We start from the raw sequence: 20228 nt of genomic DNA on the forward strand, positions 1-20228 counted from the left end.
GCCTAGAGAGAGGGCTAGAGGCCAAACTCAGAGGCAGAGCGCTTGCCTAGTAGCCCTGGATTCTCCCTCCAAGCCTTGGTGGTAAAATAATAAAAGCCAGTAAATGGAGGACATTGTTAGTGTGCCTGGTTTAGCCTAAAGCAGTCTGAGGACCTGAGACACAGGAAGTCCCCACAGAGAGGACAGAATAACCAGAGATTAGCATATATGGCAGCTCCTGTTACCCTGAGCATGTCATGCCCTTAAGGCGCCTCTGTGACAGCCTAGCTCCGCCTCCTAGCCGCTACTTGATTGGAGGATTGAGAGTGGTGTCTACAAGCTGAGCCAATCAGATCCTCTTTGCTGGGACTTTGGGTGGAACTATGGGGCCTGAAGACAAATCTTGTGTATAGAGAAAAGGTAAAACAGACATGGCAGAAACTGACAGGGAAATGAAGGGAGACAGAGCGCCTGCGGTTTTACTTTTTGTTCTCTCTCTCTCTCTCTCTCTCTCTCTCTCTCTCTCTCTCTCTCTCTCTCTCTCTCTCTCTCTCTCTCTCTCTCTCTCTCTCTCCCTCTCTCTCTCGTTCTTCCTAAGGGTCTCAAGATACTTTAATTCTTATAATATCTACTATCATTTAAAACTTTTTTAAGTTAGGGTGACTTAGTTTTCAGTTTTTGTAATGAAGAGCCTTAGTGAGGAGGAGGCACTTGGGTGTTGACTTGTATGAAATGGGCCCAGAGAGTCTGACATCCTAATGACGTTGTTGCATTATAATGGAGTAGCAGGGTACAGAAAAAACAGAGTTGGATTTTCCAAACACTTCTCCCTTTTCTTGTTAACTTTGTCTTTACATATGATTTTTGTTTCCTTGGAGGTCCACAGCAGGCACAGGCAAATCCACGCTTGGCTTCTCAGGCCTAGTAACCCCTTTCTACAGGAGAGGGTTTGGTATGATCCTGCCCATCTGTGCCAACAGGGCCTTTGGTCTTTGAGGAGAATGGACACATTCGTGCCAGCTGAGAGTTCAGTGATTGCGGCTTTATTATGGGCAACGATGGTATTGCTTATCATTTGTGTGTTCCAGAGTCTAGCACACAGGCCGGGATCTAATAGGATTTCCATCAAAATTTATTGAGCGAATTACTGAATAGTTTTTCCTTATTGGCTATTTAAAAGACACATACAACAACAACAAAAACGGAACATAAAACTTGACACAGATTGAATTATATAACTTGAACATGCAAATGGAGGGGGTGGCTAATAAAACCCATCACCGCGGTGACACTGCACTGTGCAATATCCTAACCCAGGGCGGGGATCCTGAGCGTGGGGAGTGCAGGCCGGGAGAGCGGTCTCACTGTCGTTTGCAAACAGCTTCTTTTTCCTCTACCCCAGACTGTGGTTCAATTTTGCAAGAGAAAAGCAAGCCCTTGCCACCAGGCTGTGCATCATGCCTGCCGGATCCCCCGTGGGGATGACTTCATGATTTCTCCGAGGATCTCCTTATCTCATTTGTCAGGGGGAACATTTGTAGTTTTCATATAAAATTTAATGGCCAGAAACATCTGCTTCCTATCCAACTGTGGTGTTTCAAACTGGGTAGAGATGGCGAACTTCTGGCTGAGCACAAACTGTATTTGCTATGCCTTGGATACTCAGAAAAATAATGTACAGCAAAGACAAAGAAACAGAGAGGAGTGTGGAGAGGAGAGGCAGGATGGAGAGGAAACAGGAGGAGCGAAGAGACGCTGGGCATTTGGGCTCCGACCACCTCTCTGGCGCCAGAGAATGGCACGTGTGTGGGCGTGGCCTTTGTGACGGGTCTCTGTAGATGAACCTCAGGTTCGTCAACCTGCATCCCCGGATGTAGTCAGGGGGCCTCACAGAGCTCTTAGCTTGAGCTGTTTGCGCAGAAAAGTTGCTGGTACTCTGTGGTCCTTGCTTGGGAAGGGATGGGCGGGGCAATACGCAGCGGAACATCTGGTTCTGCAGCCATGGGATGCTCCAGGCTGGCAGAGCTGGCTTCCTGTTTGCTGCTGCACCCCAGGGACTCGGGCTCAGCTCCCAGCACCCGGGCCCTTGCTGAGCTCTGACTCATTGGTGTGAGACCGAACAGAGCACCGGCTTTCGGGTACAGCTCAGTGTTTGTTAAGACCTTTGATATCTTTCTTTCTCTCCTTGCCCCCCTACACACACACACACACACACACATACACACTCATTCACTCACTCACTCACACACATATACACACTCACACAGGCACACACACACACACACACATACACACTCATTCACTCACTCACTCACACACATATACACACTCACCCAGACACACACACACACACACACACACACACACACACACACACACACACACTCGTATTCTCGTTCATGTTCTACCTGCGATAACTATGTATCTAACCAAGCTCTTAGTGCCGCATTAAGATTTTTATGTCAATGATCACCCTATCGATGCCCTGTAAGTGGCCTCTCCACACTCTTGGCGTGGTCTGGATGCTCGTTTTCCTCATTATGATGCACAGCGCTCATTTTCACTGCTGCATCTGTGCACCGCACGGCATGTATGGTGATGGTGATGGTGATGGTGATGATGGTGGTGATGATGATGGTGATGATGGTGGTGAGGTGGCTTCTGAAGGTTGCTATTCCCAACAGTGTTTTCCATGGTGCTTTTTATTTCCGTGTGTAATAAGATGCACATTTACAAGTGGAATAGCTGGGTCGGGAAGGATATGAATGCTTTACATATTGATGGTGGACCATAGATAGAACCTTTGCGGCTGGTAGTCCTACAGCGGGCACGCCTTCAGCCCCGCCTCATCCTCCTTGTCCAGCATTTCCATTCCCTTTTGCAAGTAGTAGGGTTTTTTTTTTTTGATTTTTGAAACAAGGAATGGATAAAAATGTCTGCCCTTTTCAGGTCCCCCCAACCCTTCCTGCACCCCACAAGTTGCGTTCTGCTTTCTCTCTGCATGGTCAGAACAGACAGGACCGTGGTTATCTCTGGAGGCTTGCAGCAGGCTGGCCCGATGGCGTGGTGGTGCACGGGAACTAAGAGCTTTTTCCCCCCAATGGGATTAAGTGTGCTCAGCGGGATTCTGACGAGAAGGGGGGTCTCAGGGGGGACGCAGCTGGAGGGGTTGTCCATCTGGATCCCGCAGGCCTCTGGGTGCTCGGAGGTTATTCTTAGTCATGTTTTCCTCAGTCTTTATTTTCTCTTAATCAGGGCTCCCTTGATTGTGCAATTGGCAGCCCCCTTACTTCTGTAAAGCAATGATTTTCCATATAGTAATTCTTTCCTTCTTTAGGCTTTCCGGGGTGGGTGGGTGGGAGGTTCCCTTTGTGCTCAGATTTTGCACATCGCCTGCCTCCCACCCCAGCTCCTCCCCTGAGTATTTCTGTGGCGGGATGGAGACCTATTATGAGGGTTGAGCATTTGACCCCTCCCCCGTCGCCTTGTTTGTTTACAAAGAGCTTAGCCACACTGCTTGCTCGCTAGCTAGCTCTCTTTGCTAATTTAACATCTAATGGGAGGACGTTTGCCGCCCTTCCTTCTGCCACCGCATGTGTCCTGAATTCTGCTGGATTAATTTAACTGGAGCCCGAAGAGGCAGCAAAGCGGAGGGCAGGTGGCCGAGCTCCAGTCCTTGGCTCCTGCGTCATCCGCATCGTCACAGTCATTGCTATGCTGATGGCCTGCCCTGTAGTTCATAAGCGCTTCCACAGGTCGTTTGCAGAACAGCAGAAGCCAGGGCCTCTGAGGCTTGGTGTCATAGACGAGGAGCAGGCAGGGTCTAGGTTTGAACTTGCTTTTCCGATGTGAAATCCCTACTTTTTCTTTCAGCCTATGCAGGGATCACACATGTCTTTAGGATACAGTAGCTTATATAAAACGGAAAAGCTGGTTGGAGACAAATATGTTCCGGATTAGTAAGGATGGCCAGGAACTGAATGCACACCTTGGTTCCATTACTAAATTGTCAGCATTGCTACCGTTGGGATATTGACAGTCCCTACCCTCCACTCCCAAAGACCATGGGTTGACTGCCCAATGACTAACTGTGAGAAAGGCAGGCTCCCAAGAGACTCCATGTTTGTGCCTTTGGTAGGGTGGTCAGGTCTTTAGGAGGAGAGACCTGATGCTGAGCTGTCCTTAGATCATTGGGGTACGCCACTCGAAAAAGATGGAGAGACACTGATTTATCAGTCCTAGCTCCCCACGTTAGCTGCTTTACCTCTGATTCCTGTTCCCTTCATGATCTGAAGTCTTGCTAGATGCCCAAGGAAAAGGGAACCACCTCGTCTTGGACTTTGAACCTTCCAGAACCATAAGCCTCAAACTGACTTTGTAAGTTAATTATCTTGGCTACTTTGTTACAGTAACAGACAGCTGAGCAGCACTACATTTAAAATGCAAGGAGAGAAAAACTCATCTGTAGTTGTTGGCAGGGGATGGAGACTGTTTGTATGGTGGTCACTTTGCTATTATAGAGTTTTTCCTGCAGGGAGGCCTTGGCTCTATCTTGGTTGTAGTAAGCCTGTGGCATGAGGCAGTGTGTTAAAGCTAACTGAATGCTTCCATTGCCTTTGGAGTAGAATGTATGTGTTATAGTCCGGGGCACATATGAATCCATAACCTCTCCTTCCTGGTTTTCAAGGCACGAGATTAAGAGAGACACGCCCCCAATACCCGTATTCACATCCTGAGCCAAAGGGCTTGCTCTTTCCCTACTTCTGGCCTCCCTCTTTCATCCCATCTGAAATACTGGAAGCTGCTGCCCAAGTCTCCGTGCTGGCAGAGGCACAGTGACATGCGCAGGCCCCAAGTTAATTTTTTAACTCAGGGCTTTGTTCAGACTTGAAGAAGAGAGGGGGAGTCAGGAGCCTCCCTCACTAGGGAAATGTGACTAGGGAAGGTCGTGGGCATTAGGGAGAGACTTGTCTAGTTTTCCCTAGACAAGTCAGGGGGAAGGTCAGGCTTCTGTGGAGCAGAGGTGCATGTGCCCTGTAAGAAATGAAACAGCAGTGACGGATGGGTCGAGCGAGCACAGCTCTGCTACACAGAGCTGTCGTCAGGTCGCACCCCAGCGTTGCCTCTATAACTGCAGGAGGTGTTGCGAGGTCCAACGGGGCTAAAGACTGTGTACTGCTTAGAAAGGTGATTTATGTTGTTCTTGTGTTAGGTCCTGCTGCCTTGCTAGACTCCAATGCTCATTTTGCTAGGTCCCAAGGAAGCTTTCAAATGCTGGCAGAAAGAGTGCAGAAGATATTCACAGACCAAGAGCCAGCAGGAGGCTGGCTGTCTTCAGAACCTGACACTTGCTCAGATGCCCTGAGTCCTCCTTCTCTGTGTAGTTCCAGACCCCCAGATGGTCCTAGGAGCTGGGATCCTGGGTAGGCTAGTCGGGGCTTCGATAGAATTTCACTCTCGATTGTGCTTTGCAGGTATGATTTTTCTCTCTCTCTAAATTTCCACTTATCATCTGGAACCCGTTTTACATCATTATTTTCTCATTTGTCAACATCTGGCTTCTTGTGGGACAGACAATTTAAAATGGTAGATTCCTTTCTTTAAACATATCTTTGTTATACCCCCCTCTCTCTTCAATCTTTACTTTTTTTTGGAGTGTTTTACATATGCCAATGGAAATGGTTCAAGTTATTGCCTGGACACATAGTTGTAGTATTAATGTGGGGCTCGTGTGTGTGCATGTGTGTGTGTGTGTGTGTATGTGTGTGTGTGTGTATGTGTGTGTGTGTATATGTGTGTGTGTGTTTGTGTATGTGTATATGTGTGTGTATATGTGTGTGTGTGTATGTGTGTGTATGTGTGTGTGTATGTGTGTGTGTATGTGTGTGTGTATGTGTGTATGTGTGTGTGTATGTGTGTATGTGTGTGTGTGTATATGTGTGTGTGTGTGTGTGTTTGGGTATGTGTGTGAGTGTGTGTATGTGTGTGTGTATGTGTGTGTGCACATGTATATGTGTGTGTGTGTGTGGGTGGGTATGTGTGTGTGTGTGTGTATGTGTGTGTGCACGTGTGTGCTTGCCTGTGCCTGATGGGTAGAGGCCAGAGGGGGACTCTTTGGATGTTTTCCTCTGTTCCTCTTCACCTTGATTTATAAATCAGGGTCTTTCCCTGACCTGGAGTTCCCTAGGCTGGCCAGCCCTGGGCTCTGCTGTCTCTGTCCGGCAATCCAGCACTGAGGCTGCAGGTCTGTGCTCGCTGCCTGGCTTCTAAGGGCTGAGCATGATGAACGTAGGTGAACTCAGGGCCTGTGCTGCTGCTCAGGGAGGGTCCTTTCCCTCTGAGCAGTCTCCACAGCTCCCAAATGCGAGGTTCTTATTTTTCCTTTTTTTTTCTTAAATTTATTTTTAATTAGGTGCCATCCTCTCATCCCCCCAGTATGAGATTCTTATCAATGTGAAGAAGTAGGATTTAGAGACTGTGATATGCTTACAGCCGTTAGGCATACATGATCTGTTTACTCCAGTGTTTCTGTTGAGAACAGTTGACAGAGTAGGAGACCTGGGAGGAAACTTGATGGTTCTTAGGATATCTGCACGGAAATGCCTTTCCTCAAAGACAGTGGGTGGTCTCCCCCAACTCCCCTTCCTCCTCCACCATCTCCCTCTGTCTCCAGTTCTCTTCCCCTCCTCCAGTCCTTTTTTCTTGAGTCCTTTCTACATCCTTGTTAACCACCAGGTTAACACTGAGGAAGAACAGCCTCCAGAGCGTGTGGTACCCAGAATATTCTTTCAGTTTTGGGCATCTCCTTTCTGAGTGGTCTTCATCCCTCTGACTCTTATCTTCCTTGTGCATAAATAAATTTGGGGGCTCCACCTTTGAGTCTAGGGTACTCAATATCTTCCTAATTTGGTGGATTCTACCTTTGCCACCTTGGTTCCTGTCAGGCCTCAGCAGCTGGTCACTCGGATAATTCCCAAATCGCATAGATGCCTTCGGGAGAACTGGGACGTCGCCGTTGTAACCACCGTGCAGCCCAGCCACTCAGATAGACACTGGTGCTGGCTGCTTCCCGAGGGGCCGCCCGCCAACCCGCAGCAGAAGCTGGCTGGAGAAGCAGATGGATGTATTGGAAAGGCTAGCAGGGACTCTAAACACAGCATGTGGGAAATGCCCGCGTCCCCGGGAAATACCCATGTCCTGGGGAAGAGGTCACTTAGCAGTGCAGTTTAAAAGGTACTCAAGCTAGACTCTGCATGCTGCCTCTGCCACCACCACCCTGACTTCAGGCAGGTTCACTTGCAGCGTCCCTTGTTCTCAATCCACAACTGCAGGAAGGAGCAAGGTTCTCCAGGCCCACCAGAACCACGGGGCTTTGCAAATCTTAGCAAATGGTGGTAACAATAGGACTCTCTCCGGGGACTGAGCCTGTGTCTCTCCCCATGGCTGGGAAGGCCTGGCTCCGGGCCACAGTCCCAACCATGCCAAGCAGCTCCGTTCTGAGATGCGTCGACTGAGGTGTGATTAAATTTCTGATTGAGGAGCTTCAGCACTGTGGCCAGAACAGGAGGACAGCAGGGTTTAGGTAAGCAGCTTGGAGCCGAACTGCCCCCTTTCAAGGTCTCCCCTATTCTTCCCCTCACGCCCCCAGCCCCTTCTCTTTGGATCTCTGCTAGAAGAGAGAAACAGCAGTGCGTCCCCAATCCAGAGAGGAGACAGGAAGCAGGAAGGACCCGGTTGCTTCTCAGGGCATGCTGTAAAGGCGGCCTGTCCACTCAGGGTGGCTGTAGCCCCATCCTGGAGGCCGGAGTCCTGCTCACTCAGACGGATCTGTTTTCTTGGCAAAGCTGGACTCGCGACTCAGGCCTGTTTCTTTCCTCATCCTTTATTCAGACAGCTTACAAGTGCTCTGCTGGGAAGGGCGATTAAGTAGCACTAAGTGTATTTTTCCAGTGTCCACCTGATAAAAAGAAAATAAAACAAAATCAAGGAGGCCAACGATTGAACTGTCATTTTTTTTCCTCACTCCCCTCAAGGGGCTAGGGGAGTCACATGACTACGAGTAACTGATTTAGCCAAGTGGCTGCAACTCGGAGTTTGCTGCAGAGCCGCCCCCTCCCGGCGGGAGCGCTGACGTCACGGAAAAGCCCCGTCGCGGGGCCGCCGGGCGCGCTATAAACGGCGGCGGGCGGCGGAGGCTTTAGGAGGCGGCAGTGCCCGTGGACATCACACAGCCTCGGACTGCGGAGCCCGCACCGCAGGCGTCCGGCATTGCAGCAGGCAGTAGGCTTTGTGCGGACCGACGGCAGACGCCCACCCGGCGGCCCAGTGCAGCCAGGTAAGGGGGCATGGCTGGGGGCAGTCCCGCTGGGAGCCTCTGCGGGAAGGGGCGTTCCTGGTCTCTGAACTTTTTAAGTTGGGAAGGGACCCCATACACCATGAGGTCTGTGCCGGGGCTTCTGCCGTGGGAGAAAGAAGTTCAGGTGCAAAGGATGCGCTTCTGATGGGGTTCCTAAATTCAGTTCCGGAGTGTCACCTTAGAGATTCGGTGGCCAGGCGGCAGACTTCAAGGTCTGAACGCAAATCTGTCTACCCGGGGACTGTTTTTAAGACTTAAAAAGAAACCGGCTGGTTCTGGCTACTGGCCTGAGTGTGATGTATGGAGTTGGGTGTGTGAGCTGAGTGCGATCCTTGCACTCGCGCGGGGAGCTTGTTGGGCTAACCATGGAGTGTGCGCTGCTGGGTTATCTCGGCAGTCTTGGCGGAACAGACTGTCTGTCAGGCGAGGAGAAAGTTGAAGGAAGTTGCTGAATGGCTTTTCTCAAAGTCTCTGATCTTCTGATTTACTTCAGAAAGGTGGAATTCTGAGCTAATTAAATCATGGAGTGGACGAGGTTCCTTAAGAACGAAGCACTTTTTGTCCAAGTGTCATGTGTCTGAGTGTGAGCAGGTCCTTCCCTGTCAGAAGAACCAGGCTGGGGACTGGTACACTAAACAGTTTCTGTAGGTAGAGGGTTGAGCCGAGGCATAACCTTCAAACAGAAACTGTCCCACTCCCCAAATAACGGTCCCTTCAGGCGGCTGGAGAACATCAGGGCAACTTTACTAAACATGGAAGTTCCTCCAAAGTGCCTGTCCAGTGCAGCCGGGGGAGTGATGTCATTGCCACGTGTCTCCCACTGAGGCACAAAAGACTGCGGGAGGCTGGAGCAATGGAGAGCCATGTTTATACAAGAGCAGTTAACCTGGCCAGCTGGTGCCCAGCTTCCCTGACTTGTTGCTGATGGTAAAGCCATTTCTGGAGGCGACGGGTTCCTTCCGGCTGCCACTGTGCCAACTCCCAGTGGGATTTCCAGAGCTCCTTTAAGGATGGAGGATGCTTATGGGCAATGGATGGTGTCACTGGTACTACAAATGCAAGCCTGATTGAGAAGCTAGTTCCTATGTGTGTGTGTGTGTGTGTGTGTGTGATTTTTGCTTGCTAGGCTTAGGGACAGTTCATGGCTCATGGTTGTTCCTTATAGTAAGTATGCATGCCCATCAAATGAAGCTCCAATGAATGACAGCTCTGTTGAGCTCCCCTGGGCCTGGCTCATTCTTAATAACATTGCCATCTTTACTGCTCTGCTTCCCAGCATCCCACAATGACTCTGAATAATGTGACCATGCGCCAAGGCACTGTGGGCATGCAGCCACAGCAGCGCTGGAGTATCCCTGCTGATGGCAGGCATCTGATGGTCCAGAAGGATCCCCACCCCTGCAACCTCCGAAACCACCACTCTACGGCCCCGGAAGACCCCTGCCGGCGGAGCTGGTCCTCCGACTCCACAGACTCCGTCATCTCTTCGGAGTCTGGGAGCACCTACTACCGAGTAGTGCTCATCGGGGAGCGAGGAGTGGGCAAGTCCACCCTGGCCACCATCTTTGCAGGTGTACACGACAGCATGGACAGCGACTGCGAGGTCTTGGGAGGTAGGTGGGATAACCCTGGTGGGCTTCGGTCTTGTAAGCAGGAAGAGCGAGAGGGAGTGGGTCATTTTTTCTGCAGAATTGGGAGCCAGGCATAATGGTACACACTTGCAATCCTGGCACCGTGAAGGAAGAAGCAGAAGGACTAGGAACTCAAGGTCATCTTCAGCTACATAGAGAGTTTGGGGCTAGCCTGGGCTATGTGATTCTGTTTTTTTTCTTTTAAACCCAACAAATTAAAACAAAATGTATCTTCAGAATTAGGGAAAAAAGCATGCCTTCTCAAGACTGACATGGGTGACAGAGGCCTGACTGCTATCACAGAGCCTCAGCCCCAAAGAGACAAGACAGGAAGATATGTACACAGGGCTACAGCTTTTGACTCAAGTTATCAAGGGCTTTCTGAAGGTCAGGTCTGAGGGGATCCAGGAAGGCTGACTCTTTCCCTGGACCAGTTTCAGAGAGTTCATCACTGTGGACAGTTTTCTGTGACTATTCGTGAAACCAAACTGATTGGGGGGGCGGGGTTAAGAAACCTGCTAGAGTGGATCAGTTTATTTGCTTCTACTAACATTAGAAGCATTTGCAAGTGTAAGTAGGTCAAATGCTGTACTTGAAGTAACATAATGACTTTAAAAATTGAAATATAAAGATGATAAATGCCCTGTATATAGCCTGAGAAGTCTTCCTGATGATATTCTCTATATGAGCTATTTCCATGATTTATTTATTTAATCCTTACCTATTTCTAGACCCACTTTATACAAGCACACATTACACAACAACAGGTGATAGCTTTTTTATATTCTGGGGTGGAAATTACAACCGGGCAGCCAGCTTTTGTCCTACAACGTTCTTCGGCTGGAGCTCCAATATCAGTAAACACACCCAGAACAGCTGCACCCCCTACCTACAGCTGTAGAAATGGAGGAAGGATTGTTCAGTGTTTGAACTCCTCACATGGTCTGTCCCCACTTTCAGTTCAAATAAATGCCTTCATGCAGACTTGGGGGGCGGAGAAGGGTAAGCTTGGGAAAGACGGGTTCTCTCTATTCATCGTGTGCAAATCTTACTCCTCACTACAACAGCCTATTTCATGGAAAAGGTTGATTCTCCTCAGCTGTCTTGGTGTTAGGGAGTTACTGCTTCAAGAGGCAGCCCGGGATGACCACAAATGATGGCTCCCTGATGCAACATCCATTTATCTCCCCACTTCTGGAATCTCGGGGACTATAGCTAAGCAAGGGTCGAGGCAGGAACGGGACTGGCGTTGGGCAGCCGCTTTGCTCTTTGTACAGGCCGGTGGGTTCTTGAAGACAGCAAAAGAGGAGGGAGCCTTGCTCCGAGTGGCCATTCGCAGTGGGAGGGGCCGTCCTGAAGTGCCAGTGTTTATCTCAGTCCTTACAGAATTCCTATGCCCATGCGTGAACAGGGTCTTGGGGAGGATGATTGGCAGATGGAGAATCACTCTTTTGGGAAGCTAGGTGTAGAGTATGGGGTTTTACAATCTTACGTTGCTGCTTTACACCCATTCTACCAGCATGGGTCCCGTGCTATGTGCTGGCACTTCCCAACAAGCTCTGGGTAGTGCGTATCAATATCTCTGCAGGTGTGCAGGTTTACAGAGCTAAGTAGCTCCCAGGGGTAGCATTCAAACTTACTTGTGGTTTAACCAAAAACCCCACTTCCTCTCACTGTCCTCTGGGCTTAACTTCCAAATGCTGTTAAGTACACAGCACATGGGACAGCACCATGTAGACTTTGGGTACCCAGTGACGGCGGGCGGCTGAGTGGTGAGGAGCTCAGAGACACTGAGTGTAACCGAGAGCTTGGAGACATTAGCAAGGACTGGGTAATGTAATAATTGCTCTAAGGGGCTGACAGAAGAGCGGGGTGGTTTTGTTTGTTTTAAGAGGGAGGAGCTGAAATGTCAGTGGACGACAGGCCTGTTAGAAATGTTTGCCCATTAGAGGGGGTGGTATCGATGCAGAGGTATCTATCCAGTAGGCACAGAGCAATGGGACTGATTTGCAACTGGAGGAGGGAAAAGTAGGGAACTTTTTTGGGGAGAGACGGGAGGGGCTTTTCCTTAACTGCTACTAGACTGAGCATCGGATAACGAGAAGCGTCTTGGGGATGGATCCATCCCGTGTTACGCATCCTGTGTGAGTTGGCTACATTCATCTGGTTTAGAAGTGCATTAGAAGCCATTCACATTGATGTGTTAGCTTTATGTTTCCCCAGAGGAAGGTTTTCCAAAGCACACCCATGCATTGGCTTTATCTTTTCTTGTCAGCATTTACCAGGGGGATGTATGTGATAGCCTTCTCCATCATTTCTCCTAATAAAGATGGGCGTTGCTCCAGCCTGTTGCAACAGTCATATGATTCTCTGTGCATAGTTAATTCCATCTGTATATCTGCCCGTTTGTCCGTTCATTGACGCATTGGTTTCTAAATCGTTATTGAATGCGTAGCTCCACCCTTGGTGAGGGACGGTGGAAGTGGTAGGCACATTCAGAGCCCTGGGGCTTCTTCCTCTTAGCAGTCTCACAGTCTACAATAGAGGACAGACAGGCACCAGTTGGAAAGCAAGCCAGGATATGATGCTGATCTTGCGCTACAGGGAGAAAGTGGAGTTTGGAGAAAAGAATTCTGGCTGTGTCAATCAGAAAAGGCTTAGTGGAAGAAAAGATCTCTGAGATGGTCTTGAAGACAACTAGGACTTAGGAGGCCTGAGCTGGGTGGGAAGATGCTCACAAACACAGGGAGAGACTCTGGGTGTAAGGAGTGGGGGGAGACCCCCCCACCCCCAGGTGACACAGACTTAGCTCATGAGTTAGCTTCTTTACCTCAGAAGGATACTTTCTAGCATGGTATAGGGACCAAAGGAGAGAGAGAGGAGAGATTGTGATGGGTGTACTGCAAGAGAGATCCATTTCTCTCTTCGGCATTCTGTTTGTAGCTTCAGTTCCCATGGCCAGAAAACTGAGCTATAGGGCCACATGGGTGAGAAAGGGCAGATGCTAGATTTGATGTGAGCTTTGTGTGAGCTCACAGTCACAGCCCCATGGCATTTGCTGCCCATCCATTCTGGGTACAGGTTTATACCGAGCATGTGCAATGAATGGGTCAGGCACACGATGGGTTGGGGGACCAGGGATGGAGGCACACCCAAGGAGGATGTAGCACAGGGTAGTGAGTACTTGGAAGTGTCTCGGGCTAGAGAGCAAGTGACGCAAAGATTCCATAGAGCAGGAAAAGAAGCTCAGAATTCTGATGCGATTTTAAACTCACACCCAGAGAGCACCTCCTTGGCAGGACCGAGCCCTACAGATATCTAAAGGAAGAGATTCAGGCACAAAGGCCAAGAAGAGGTAAACTGTTATGAAAGTTATAGTTTCCAAAAGATGGAACTAAAAACAGAAAACCCCAGAGTAGGCATGAGATTGGTGCAGAAGGTTGGTGGGAAATCCTCTCACGAATGTCCCAGGACAACTCGTTTTTTCCACATGGAGCTCAGCTGGCCCATGACTGTTGTCACCCTTCACCTACAGCCGATCTAGGCTCAAGTTCAGGGGGGAAGTTTCCATTGCTTTCTACGTAGCAATGGCACATTCCTGTAATCCCAGCTCCCAGGAGGCAACTTCTAGGCCCGCCTGATTGTGTAGTGAGTTCTAGACTGGCCAGGACTACGAGCAAGAATCCATCTCAACACAAAGCAAATAGGGTGGAGGGTTACAGAAAATGATGGTCCAATTGGGGACCATCTCAAAAATATTTTTTCTTGTGCTTCTGCAAAGAGGAGAAACATCAGTGAGCTCCAAGTTTCTGAAGTTTCCAGTGACTTCTCAGAGGCCACCCCTGGAACACAATGGAGTCCCATAAAGATTATGGAAATAGGGCTTAGAGTTAAAACGTCCCATAATGGAGCTTATAGTTAATGCTTTCTCATAGCCTCAGCCATTGAATTGGAGTCAAAAGGTCTTAGGGAGTTTATTTATCCTTATAAATGGCTTTCCTCCATAAAAGGCTCAAGAATGACGAAAATGCTTTCCTTTTAACTCAAGCTATTTAGCCTTCCACCGAGCTGAGGGAGATCTGCTCAGTGACTGGAGGACTGTGTGCTGCATGTTGAGGGAGAACAATAGTGTGTGTGTGTGTGTGTGTGTGTGTGTGTGTGCATGCGTGCGCAAATACACAGACCAGAGGTCACGGAACCATGTCCTCAGCCCCTAAAATGGTGTCTTTGAAGTTCATTCTCTGTCTCTGTGTGTCTGCATCCCTTCTCTCTCTATACATGTTCATATATATTCACATATATCACATATATTCGTGAATATATAATTATTCATAAATATAATTATTCATATATAATTATTCACACACACATATATGTATATGAAAATACATGTTCATGTGGGGGGCACATCTTCCATAGGCGTGAGTTGTTCTGGGGGATAGAATTTTTCAGCTGGGCTGGCCGCCATTGATCCCTGGGGATCTGCCTCTTTCTACCTCCCGGAAACAAGGATGCCAAGTGCTTTCCACCACGCTTGGCTTTTCACGTGGTTTCTTTTTTTTGGATTTTTTTTTCCCCCCGAGACGGGGTTTCTCTGTGTAGCCCTGGCTGTCCTGGAACTCACTCTGTAGACCAGGCTGGCCTCGAAGTCAGAAATCCGCCTGCCTCTGCCTCCCAGAGTGCTGGGATTACAGGCGTGCGCCACCAGCGCCCGGCTTTACGGCTTCGAGTGGCTTCTTGAGGATCGAGCTCAGGCTCTGTGCTTGTATAGTAAGCACTTCCGGACTGAGCTGTGTCCTCTGTCCCCCTCCCCTACCCCAGTACAAATTCTAGAGTGAAGGCAACAGGGACCTCTTAGGCTGAATTATTTCTTTTCGTTTTTTAAATTAAATATTCTTATTCACCAGACTGACAGTCATGCTCTCTCTTTTCTAGAAGATACATATGAGCGCACCCTGGTGGTTGATGGAGAGAGTGCAACCATTATCCTCCTGGACATGTGGGAGAATAAGGTATGCAGGGCTGGTAGCTGCCAGCGAGTTCCTTTGGGGCTTGCCTTTCAACAGGCTGCCCGTGCCAGAGTGACCTTGCCCTACATAGTTGATGTTCCAGACAAGGAGGGCTCATTTCCTTGATTAAGAGCATTTACTTCTGAAGGACGAGACTGTGTGGGGAACAGGTCGTCCACAGATGACCCCTGAAGAACAAACAAATTGCGGTGGTTTGCCCCACGTTCTATTAACCACAAGAAGCATATTTGTTTTAGGGAAAGTTCAAACAAGCACGGCCATTTATTTTCAATGACATAGAGTCACCCCGTTCAGTGAAGCTGGCCTTCTCAGTCCTGGATTCCGACATGGCTTTTGGCAGGTTTCGGGCCTCCCAGCAAAAAATGCAAGATCATTGTTTACTGAGAACCTTCCTATTCCTACAAAAAGAGTCTTAATTCTTAATTAGGAGGTTTTTAGGGAGCCAGAAAAGGCTGATTTTTGGCAGGTTAGATTGAGATTGGAAATACTGTTTGTCAGAGTACTTATGTATTATATCAATAGTAACTGGAAAAGAAACCTTTTTGCTATAAAACAACACAGATGCCTCTCTTTGCATCTCTAGACATCCCAAAAGGCCAGAGCATTTTGGGGGGTATTGGAAGCAGTTTTCTTGTTTTCTCTGACTTGGGATAGACATGCAGTTTCTTTGCAAAATGATGCCTCAATTTTTAGGCTAGCCTGAGCTCATGAAAGGTCTTCTTCTTTCATCAGGGGGAGCATGAATGGCTCCATGACCACTGCATGCAGGTTGGGGACGCCTACCTCATCGTCTACTCCATCACAGACCGAGCGAGCTTTGAGAAGGCGTCGGAGCTGAGGATCCAGCTCCGCAGGGCCCGGCAGACAGAAGACATTCCTATAATTTTGGTTGGCAACAAAAGCGACTTAGTGCGGTGTCGAGAAGTGTCTGTGTCAGGTGAGAGGGTGTGCGATCTGGGCTCCACCCCTGCACGGCACACACTGGCCCACCAGTCGGTTCCCCCTCCCCCTTCCCCTGCAAGGCTGCCTCCGGGGGCTTTAGTGGGATGCTCTCTGAAGTTTGAAGTGTCCACGACTCTCTCTGTCTCTATGGTGGTAGTCATTGGTGTTCTCTGTATCCTCTGGTCTACCTGAAGGTCCAGGGTACCTGCTCCCCCTTGGGTGTTCTCCCGGAGTTACTTTAGAGAGGAGAGCATCCCCAGGAATCTTCGGACAGTTTTACCTTTTGCTCGTCCTTATGTTCTTTCTCCAAGCATATCCCAAGTTCAGGGGAGGAAAAGCCATGTATGTGTGCAAGGAGAGGATTTCGGGCCTAGGAGACTCGTAAGAGAGAGTTTCAAAAGAGACAGCCTGTTGGCATTCCGTCTATGGCTCTTCTTTGTAAACTTCTGTGAGGACCTCAGACTGATGGGACCACACGTGCTTCTTGGTCCTTAGTTCAAGCGTAGTTCCTATTTGATGAGTAGGCCTCCATATTCTTTTCAGGGCCTTCGAGATCATATTGGCTCAATGGAGAGTTAGTACATCTGTAAAAAAATAAAATATGTCATTTTCAGTCCTGGCTCAGTTGAGACAACTTTTCCAACTGGTGGGAGCATCTTACTAGGACACAACAGTGTTCACATCTTTTCAAACTAAAGTGTGGCTATGCGGCTGTTACACACAGTGGAGCATTTGAATTGAGAGCTTTAGAAAAGCTGATAGTTTGATGTAGCGGTATTATATATATTTATAAAATCATTTTTACCTCAAAATATCTCATCTAATCACGTTTCTTTTTTAAAAGAGAGAAAGCTAAGTAGTAGCGTTAGAATTACAGTTTCTAGTGATGGAAACCGAGTCAGGATAAAGAGTATATAGCCTTGGGCATAAAGCAGAGCTGAGTTTCCTGCCCCTGCCGGCCGTAGGCGTTCCTTCATGTTTTTAAAAAGCCACACTCAGTTTCTTCATCTACCTGATAAGAGCAATGTGTGTTTTCCAAGATTGTTATGAGCAGTGAAAGTTTTTGGAAAGAGCTTGGCCTGGGTGTTTGAATGTAGCTAAGCTGTCGTAAGTGAAGGCTGCGACTTTTACTGTTGCAATTCACATCCTAGACGTGATGGAATTGAGCTTTCATACAGTGAGTTTGTGATGAGCCAGATCTAGCCGGCTTCCTGGGATGTTCTTATGGGCTGTTTCCACTCCGACCCCAGGGAGGACACACGCTGTTGTCTTTCCTTCCTCCTATAATGTAGCCTACTGCCCCGTGCTACCCCTAGGGCAGTTTTAGAGAGCTGTTCTCCAGCTTGGAGAACCCCGTGAGCCCTCTGACTTTATGCTACCCCTTTCCTCTCTAGAAGGGAGAGCTTGTGCTGTGGTGTTCGACTGCAAATTCATCGAGACCTCTGCGGCCGTGCAGCACAACGTGAAGGAACTGTTCGAGGGCATTGTGCGGCAGGTGCGCCTGCGCAGGGACAGCAAGGAGAAGAATGAGAGGAGGCTGGCCTACCAGAAGAGGCGGGAGAGCATCCCCAGGAAAGCCAGGCGCTTCTGGGGCAAAATCGTGGCCAAAAACAACAAGAACATGGCTTTCAAGCTCAAGTCGAAATCCTGCCATGACCTGTCTGTGCTCTAGGCACCCAGTGTCATCCAGATGTCCCCGTGATGGACATCGTTGAAGGCTTTTGGGACCAGTGATCTATATTAGATTGGATACATAAGCATTGTTAGACGCGGCTTCCCCTATTGCAGATGGGAGCCCACAGGTTGGCCTCGTGGACAATGAAGGATCTTTGTCAAGAGTCAGTATTTATTCATAGGAAAAGCTTGACCTGCTCCGTGGATGCCTCAGACTCATTTAAGGGAACGCTTGGGGTTCACATGAGGTTTTCTCTCTTTCGGACAGCAGAATATTGAAGCTTATGAAGAATCCCCCACAGAGGAGTACTTCCTCATTGAAGTTTTGCTCAGTGTTGTTCTATGTGAATCTGAGGTCCTTGCATTATAAAGAGATGTAGGAAAATGGTGGGAGTTTATGGGAAGGAGAAGGGTTCTCTGTATACTTATATCCCTGAAATGACAGCTGTAGTACTGGCCTCATCACAGTTGTAACTATTACTGCTCCAGTGAAGAGAATTGGTAGAATTTGCTGGAAACTGAGGCTTACTAACAGCTTTTGTTTAAAGACCACAGAGATTTGTAGATTTAGGAGCTGATATGTGTACCACTTATAGGCTCAAAAACATTGTTTAAAAATTGTTTACTTATGTGTCTTAGAAGTGTTTATTTTGAGGAAACTTTTTTTTTGCCAAATTCTACTTAGTCAAATCATCTTTTATGTCTTGCTGATTTTGAAATCATGAAGCTATCATAAAATATTTTTTTAAAAAAATCTCAACTATATTGATAACCTGGAGTGCAAAATTTTAAATATAATCAATCAGAAGCTTGTTTCATTCCCCCCCAAAACATAAAATGCCCCACCCTTTGGGTTGCTCCTTGTATGCCACAGCTGAATTATATTTATTATTATTTTGCAAATAACCATTTTAACATTTGATAAAGTATATTTATGAGCATATTTCTTACTGAGAAAAATGTCTGTTTTATTACCTTTTTATATTTTTCAAAATATGCAAGTTTTTACCTATATGTCTTATAATAAAATAAATAAAATCTTTGTAAAGGAAAGCATTCTGTTTTCCTCCCCACATAAGACAAGTATGGGTATTTTCCTCTGGCTTTTAGAACAAGCTGTCCTAAGGGACAGACAGTTTTTCTGGCCATTAGCTAAGTCCTCAGCTATTTTTTTTTTAAAAGAATCCCCAAGATCTTTCCTTTGGAATCATGGTTCATAGAAAAGAAGAGTTATTTCTGGCTGATTGAGTTGGGGAGGATTTGGGGTCACTTGAAGCTGAGCTAGAATCAAAGCCGATTGTCCTTCTACTTTGGTCTGGCAAATTCCTGACTGAACAGATGGACCTCGCTTTGTCCCTCGAAGGCTCATGGACTTAGGCTTCACTAAAGCATTAGGGGGGATTTAAAAGTGTGTGTGTGTGTGTGTGTGTGTGTGTGTGTATCTCTCTGTGTGTGTGTGTGTGTTGAGGGCAGTGGTAACTAGTGATTTTCAGCCTAAGATCTAGCCAGGCAAAACTTAAACCAAATTGCCCTCTCTGCCACTAATATGGCGTGCATGGCTCTAGGCAGTTCTGCAGGGTCATTGTGTTGTCCTTGTTGGAATAGAAGCCCTTGGTGGTCCTCTTCTCCTCTGTTTCTGCTCCTCCTGTACACTCCTTCCCTTCCAACCCACTGTCTGTCTGAGGTTGTAGACACCCCGATAGTGACACTCACGACGAAGTCTCCCGAGCAGTCTTAAGCCTCCGCTGTTTTCAAAGGCAGCCACCATGTTTTGTTTGGCTCCTTTTTTTCAAGCTGAGGGCAAAGGTTCCCTGTCTGTGCACTTTCTGTCTTTGGATTACTCAAGGAAATTGCACCGGGAGCTAACAGGAAAGAGTCAGGTTGCACAGGCCTGGGATAGACTCTGGCTCTGCCTTCACTTGGGCCAGAGTGTGTGTCTAGATCGATGAATAATAAGTGTTTCTAGCTTTCTCATCTGTGAAATGGGCTTGCTTTCAATCCCTCCCTTCTGAGGCGGTTGTGAGAGTGACATCTGTTTCTGTTGTGCAGTGGGGAGCTTGGGAAATGTTGATTCCCATTGCTTGGTTCTGCATATCTTCCTTCTGTGAAGCTTAGAACTAACTGGCTTCGTGAGTCTGCTTTTCCAAGTTCAAATGGAAATTCCTTCAAGTCAGAGACTGCTGTGTCTTTCCCCTCAACACACCTGCTTTTCAGTGTAGCACCTTACACGGATTTGGACTTTCATGGTGTTTCCTCTCGAATTTCACAGGTCTTTAGTGACCCTGTGAGGGGGACAGAATTCTTTATATCACACGCACACACATACAACACACATTGTCTGGTATACATACTGTGAACACACAAGAATACAAATTACAAACAGCACACACATATACATTTTGACATTAATTTTCTCTGTTTTAAAACTCAATTTTCCTTTAAAATCTTTCACACAGCTCCCTCCTCCCCTCTGTGGCTAACAGAAGACAGATTTCTTAGCACAGAGACTTGGTTGCTGTTGTTACCAGGGCTCACAGCTTGGCCCAGGATCATGAGACTACACTTCAAATCCAGAGAGCTTTTGCTTAAGAGCTATAGCTCTAGTCAGACAGACCT

General features: G+C 47.9%; 1 protein-coding gene across 1 annotated transcript; it reads left to right on the forward strand.

Annotated features, from left to right (window-relative positions):
• Positions 1–8107: 8107 nt before the first annotated feature.
• Gem (GTP binding protein overexpressed in skeletal muscle) lies at positions 8108–18646 on the forward strand. The gene is made up of 5 exons (XM_052176088.1): positions 8108–8314; positions 9612–9948; positions 14902–14978; positions 15729–15933; positions 17333–18646. The coding sequence occupies exons 2-5, from the start codon at positions 9621–9623 to the stop codon at positions 17608–17610; spliced, it is 888 nt and encodes a 295-aa protein (XP_052032048.1). The 5' UTR covers positions 8108–8314; positions 9612–9620; the 3' UTR covers positions 17611–18646.
• The last annotated feature ends 1582 nt before the right edge of the window (positions 18647–20228 follow it).

This window comes from Apodemus sylvaticus, chromosome 3, assembly GCF_947179515.1.
Source record: "Apodemus sylvaticus chromosome 3, mApoSyl1.1, whole genome shotgun sequence".
Lineage (NCBI taxonomy): Eukaryota > Metazoa > Chordata > Mammalia > Rodentia > Muridae > Apodemus > Apodemus sylvaticus.